A 6,490-nucleotide genomic window follows, 5' to 3' on the forward strand; every position below is an offset into this window, starting at 1 on the left:
CCCCCCGGGGGGCAGGGAAACCCCTGCCCCAGAGGCCTGTTCCCCGGCACCGCCGTATCGGGCCCCAGGGGGAACTCCTCCCCGACGTGCGCGTCATCTGGAAGTGACGGGAGGACGCTGGGCATGCTGGGGGCAGGGCCATGGCCATACAAGGGAAAACTCTATAGTTTTCCCTTGTATGGCCGTGGCCCCGCCCCCAGCGTGCCTGGCGTCCTCCCGTCACTTCCGGGTGACATGCACGCGCACAAGACGCCGGCCAGGAGCTCCCCGCTCCCGGCAAAGATAGACTTGGCAACCCTATGTCTAAGTCATAACCAGTTATATTTTTTACATAATGAAGTACATTAGACCAAAAATCCGATACCTTTTCACACTCCCACCAACAATGCAAAAATGAGCCTCGTGTTGGGGCAGGCAGTTGCTGGAAACCACTGGCACCTAAGTCCAGCAGCGGTGAGGGCCAGAGTGCAGTCTGCATATACTCAGGGTGTCCAGGTCCTGAACTTAGTGACTGAGTGAAAGAGCTGACGTTTGTGAAGCGGGCCTTTTTCAGTGGTGACTCCCCTCAAATTGTGGAACTCTCTGCCACAGGAAGTTCACCTTACTCCTTCACTTCTGGTCTTTCAGACTTCAGCTGAAGTTATTTTGTATAGTTTGGTTTAGTGGTTAAGTGCGCGGACTCTAATCTGGGAGAACCGGGTTTGATTCCCCACTCCTCCACTTGCAGCTGCTGGATGACCTTGGGCAAGCCACAGTTCTGTCAGAGCTGTTCTCTCAAGGGCAGTTCTCTCAGAGCTCTCTCAGGCCCACCTACCTCACAGGGTGTCTGTTGTAGGGAGGGGAAAGGAAAGGAGTTTGTAAGCCGCTCTGAGACTCCGAGTGAAGAGCGGGGTATAAATCCAATTTCTTCTGCTGCTGCTCCTGTTGTTACCGAGGGCAGTTTCAATTCTGCTCTTGCTCTTTGTGTTGATAGATGGCTGGTTTTATGGGATGTTTCAATTTCCATGATTTTTGTTCACAGATCTCTGATGCTGCAGTCATTTGCTTTCTCCCCAAATTGTTTTTTTAATTACTTTATTCACCCCAAAGGAGGTTTAGTTAGCGTACTGTCAAGAAAAAAGAGTGGATCCTCTTACTTTTGCATGCAAGAAAGATGTACAGAGTAAAACTATTTTTGTGTATCACATTCTTAGGTAGATTATCTTGCATTCAGTGTTGTCTTCCTTTTGGTTAAATACAGTAATTGGTAATGTAGTGTAGTTGTCAGAGTATTGGGCTAGGAACTGATGGATGCAGATTCAAATCCCTCCACTACCATTGAACGCGTTTGGTGGCCTTAGGCCGGTCACTCGCTCCCAACCTAGCCTCACAAGGATGTTGTGAAATAGCAGTTTTCTGAGTTAAATTCCTCCCGACATGTACAACAGGAACCCCGACCCTCCTTACCCAATTATGACATATTTTCTGCAACTTTGGCTAAAATTACAGTCTAATAGTCTGGAAAGAGGAGCATTTCCAAATGCTGTATTTATGGAAGATCGCTCCCTCAATGGCTGTTAGCCACAATGGCTTAATGAAGCCTCCATGTTCTGAAGCAGTGTACCTCAGAGGATCAGTTGCTGGGGGCAGCTATGGCGGGATGGCCTTGGCCTCTGCATCCTGTCTTGTGGCTGATCCTGCAGGGCCTCTTGTGCGTCCTCATGACCCTGCCGTTTTCCTCTTTCCCCCCCGTCCAGGTGGTTCAGTGGGGGTTATCCACCCTTGGCCTAATGCAGTACGCAGACAGACCCGCTGGCCGGTACAGCGGGGGGAACAAAAGGAAGTTGTCCACGGCCATTGCCCTCATTGGAGCACCGCCTGTCGTCTTCCTGGTCAGTGACACGGCCTGGGCGGAGTTTGGGGGGGTGGGGCTTCCTCCTGCCTAGAAGACCCCTTGCAGAATGAATCTTCTCTTTCTGTGGGGTGGGTTTTTGCTTCCAGGATGAGCCGACGACCGGCATGGACCCACGAGCAAAGCGTTTCCTGTGGAACTGCATCCTGGGCGTGATCAAGGACGGCAGGTCTGTGGTGCTCACGTCACACAGGTAAGAACAGAACCTGACGGGTTTACCTGGGCAGGGAGTGAGGCTCTCTCTCCAAGGCCTTTTGCAACTGGGCGGAGATCCTCCAACCGGAGACAGCATGGTGCCTTCGTGTTCAGCTGTGGCTGGCTTGCTACGTGTGTATGCTGCCACAAAATGCGAACCATGTGCTGTCAGCTTCCCAGTCAAATCACTCTCCACACACATTGGCAGTGAATGCTTTATTTAGAGATATGAGATGCTGTGGGTTCAAGCTCTTTGTTAGGACTGAATTGCAAAGGCGGGAAAAGCAAGATATAGGTAAAAACCCCACATTCCATGCACTCAAACGTCAGCATTACTACAGTGACTCTGAAAGATATACAGCCACCATCTAGCCAGGCACAGTCTTTCTCCAAGGACATTTCTCTTGTGAAAGATGTCTCGGGGCCTCTTAGGAAAATGATCAAGCAAGCCTAATTCACTACACACATTCTCTCCCCCCCTTAGGAAGGCAATGGCAGGGAAGGGCAATGATAAGGGTACAGAATGCAAGCAGAATAAATCCGGTATGGACAATATAACTGTCTCAGCCAGCCAGCCTGCCCCATGCCAGATGCCCGAGTCTGACATGTGCCTGGATCAGTAGAAAAGAGCAAGAGTCCAGTAGCGCTTTAAAGACAAACAAAATTTGGGGCAGGGTAGGAGCTTTCGTGAGTCACTGCTCACTTCTTCAGTACAGCTATGGTGCTCCTGGACTCTTGCTCTTTTCTGCTGCTACAGACAGACACAGCCACCCATCTTGATCAATCTGACGAAGTGAGCGGTGACTCACAAAAGCCTATACCCCGCCACAAATGGTGTTAGTCTTTAAGTTGCTCCTGGACTCTTGCTCTTCTCTGCGGCTACAGACAGACTAACACGGCGACCCGTCTTGACCTCCTTTCCCTTCCCCTCCCCACAACAGACACCCTGTGAGGCAGGTGGGGCTGAGAGAGCTCTGACAGAAACGGCTCTTTTTTCAAGAACAGCTCTTGTCAGAACTACGGCTTGCCCAAGGTCGCCAGGTGCGAGTGGAGGAGTGGGGAATCAAACCCGGTTCTCCCAGATTAGAGTCCGTGCACTTAACCACGACACCAAACTGGCTCTCAGTAGCCAGCCTGATGGATTGGGTGTCTGACTGTAGACAAGGCACCTCCACAGTGTCTCAGCTTCAAGGAGGAAATCTTAGCATTGCAAAACAATTCCCCGTTTGTCTCTAATGCGTTGGGTTACCAGATGTCCTCTTTTAGAGGACCTGTCCTCTTTTTTCTGAGTCTTTCTTCTTTGGGGCTCTTTTTTAAAAAAACTGATCAAAATGTCCTCTTTTGGAGTTGGAAGGCGTGACAGAGCAGGCAACAGGCCTTACTTACAGGCCCATAGTAACGTACAGACCCTGTTCTGCCTGCCCCTTCCGTGGCTGGTGCTGATTCCTGGAGGGTGCTGTTCCACTTCCTTTCACTAGGGTACTGCTGCCACCACTGTCCTTTTGGGGTCTTCCTGCTAGGAGGGACAGACTCCTGACTCCCTTTCTCAGTCCTGCCACCCAGCGCCTGGTTACCGCAGGGACCAAATTGCTTATTTGGGGCTCCCCTGTAGGGTTGGCAACAGGTGCCTTTATGGCTTCCCATTTCCCCCCCCCCATGCACAATACTAGCATGTCCAAGCAGTTGGGAAACAGTATGGCACAGAGAACACTACCAGTGTCAAAGAGTAAAGTATTTATTAGTTTTAAAAAAGGAAACGTTCACAAGTCTACATTTAGCCCAGCACGCACCAGATCAGCAAACGGAGACGAAAGAAATTGGGAATAAACGCATTCCTTCTGTCCCGGAGATGAACACGCCACAGCTAGATGTTAAAGTAGAGCAGGCTCAAATAATCTTACAGAGTTACAGGATTTTCGAAAGGTGTCCCATTACCTCAGGCTCCCCTGCAGACCGCCGGGCTAACCACATGGTCCAAGATGGCTGCCGGCTTGCAGGCCAGAGACCAGAGGTCTGCTCAGTTTAGCATCCTAAGGAGGAAAAAAAGGCCACCTTCCCCTTGCAGGGAAGTTTCTCCTTTGTCTTCACCCACTTTACATCACTCTCTCCACCCCTTTTGACCTGGTCCGCCCAGGTCACACAGATGGGCCTTGGGACACCCAGGTGCATCCTGGGGCACGCAGATGCATCCTGGGAGCCCTCCTGGAAGGCATTCTGGGAAACCTCCAGGAGTCATCTGGAGATTCCTAACACCAAATCCCTCAGTTGACTTTGCTAGCCAGAGTCATTAGCATAACTATGGCTGTGAACTAGCAAGCTATTGAGACTGGCTTCCTGTTACTTGGAAAAGGGAACAACTCACACTTCTGAAATACAGGGAAGGGGGAAATCAGGAGGGGCAGTCTGCTATGGCCTGCCAACCTCCCTCCAGGAGAAAATACATTTCTTCACACTTCCCCCCCCAAAAAAAGATTCCAGTGGAAGGGTACCTCTTTTCAAAAGAGGGGCCCTGCAGCGGAATCTGAACAAGTAACAAATACCTGTACAAGATAACTCAGTTCCCATTAGCGAATGTGCATACTAGTCCTTTAGCAAACAACAACACACAAACATATGTCTACCCTAATAGTCTATGTCCATCCTGGAAAGGAAATCTGCACCCACAGTGGTGCATCCAGAAAAAATGTCCAGTCTTTATGATGTACTCCTCCGCCTCCCAAGACCACCTCTGAAATGTGGTGTTCTTCCTCGGTTGCAGCCATTGCTGGGATGAGCAGTCTGTCCAGGGAGGGAATTCTTGACCCCCCCACAAGTGAGGTCGGGAATTGCCAGTTCCCACACAGTTGCTGCTACCTTGGCACTCATCGGTGAAATATTCTCCCGTAAGGTAAAGGTTCCCTTGCTTGAAAGCCAGTCGAGTCTGAGTCTAGGGTTGCAGTGCTCATCTCCGTTTCAAAGCCGAAGAGCCAGCGCTGTCCAAAGACGTTTCCGTGGTCATGTGGCCAGCATGACTAAACACCAAGGCGCACGGAACGCTGTTACCTTCCCACGGAAGCGGTACCTATTTATCTACTTGCAATTTCTTGCTTTCGAACTGCTAGGTTGGCAGGAGCTGGAACTAGAGACGGGAGCTCACTCCGTCATGCGGCAACCCGGGTCTCGAACTGCTGAACTACCAACCTTCCACAGCCTGCAGTTCAGCGTCTTAACCACTTGAGCCACCGCAGCTCCTATATTCTCCCATATCCACTCTTTATTCCCAGAAAACCATCTCTGGCATTCTAACCACCCATTTTCCTCGCTTGATGCTGAGACCTGTCCCCTGGTTGACACTTAGCACTCTTGCTCAATACTCCACGGGCAACCCCAAGTCCCTACAGAAAGCCCTGATGAAATCCATGTGAGCCACTGTCTGTCACTTCTGACTTGCCACTCCACAGGTCATCTACCATCTTCAGAAAGATTGCATCTGTGTTCCTAAATCCAACCTGCCGCACAGTAACCTCGGGCAAACTCTTTGGAGTGAGGAAGGCAGATTTAACTCTGGCCTCTTCCTCCAGTTCAAGTTGCCAACAGCCCTTGCCATCTGCTCTGTAAGGGGGCCACCCAACGGGCAGGTGAGACCCTGCATCCATTTCAAGCACAGCCAAATCTGTTTCCCCTGATTTCTTCCTGAAACCCATCTGCCACTGATGTGCAACTGAAAGCTTCTCTCTCTGCCTTGAAAACACTGGCTTTCTACCCATTCCAGCTTCCCTTGCTGCACCTGTTCAGAAAACTGAGCCAAGAGACCCCTATTAAGTGTCCACCTGGCTCCTCAATTCCTCCTTTTCCTGTCACACTCTGCACTGATATTTCCCTGTCCAGATTAGGTTTCCACCTAGAATCATAGAATGTTAGAGTTGGAAGGGACCTTACAGGTCATCTAGTCCAACCCCCTGCACTCTGCAGGAGCATAGCCGAAAGATAGCCCTACAACATACCTGAAAGATGGTCATCCAGCCTCCGCTTGAAAATGTCCAGCAAAGGAGCATCCACCACCTCCCTAGGCAGACTGTTCCACTGCTCAACCACTCTTACAGTTAGGAAGTTTCTCCTGATATTCAGCTGGTATCGACTCCCTTGTAATTTCCACCCATTAGATCTAGTCTTGCAATCTGGAGCAAGAGAGAATAGATCCACTCCATCTTCTACATGACAGCCCTTCAAATACTTGAAGACTGCAATCATGTCCCCTCTAAGGCTTCCCTTTCCCAAGCTAAACATACCCAACTCTTTCAGCCTTTCCTCATAAGACTTGGATTCCAACCCTCTCACCATCCTGGTTGCCCTCTTTTGGACATGCTCGAGCTTGTCAACATCCTTCCTAAAATGTGGTGCCCAAAACTGGACACAGGACTCCAG

At 50.4% G+C, this 6,490-nt stretch overlaps 1 protein-coding gene across 1 annotated transcript in view; it reads left to right on the forward strand.

The window, feature by feature from the left end:
- The window catches only part of LOC107121240 (ATP-binding cassette sub-family A member 1-like), a gene marked incomplete at its 5' end in the record, with an annotated part of 112,876 nt that overhangs the window by 92,829 nt on the left and 13,557 nt on the right, over positions 1-6,490 (forward strand). The window contains 2 exons of the mRNA XM_015424127.1: positions 1,737-1,871; positions 1,981-2,084. Of these exons, the coding sequence (XP_015279613.1) occupies positions 1,737-1,871; positions 1,981-2,084 (239 nt within the window). The remainder of the gene's footprint in view (positions 1-1,736; positions 1,872-1,980; positions 2,085-6,490) is intronic.

Source organism: Gekko japonicus, unplaced genomic scaffold (assembly GCF_001447785.1).
Source record: "Gekko japonicus isolate JY-2015 unplaced genomic scaffold, Gekko_japonicus_V1.1 scaffold2477, whole genome shotgun sequence".
Taxonomy (NCBI): Eukaryota; Metazoa; Chordata; class Lepidosauria; order Squamata; family Gekkonidae; genus Gekko; species Gekko japonicus.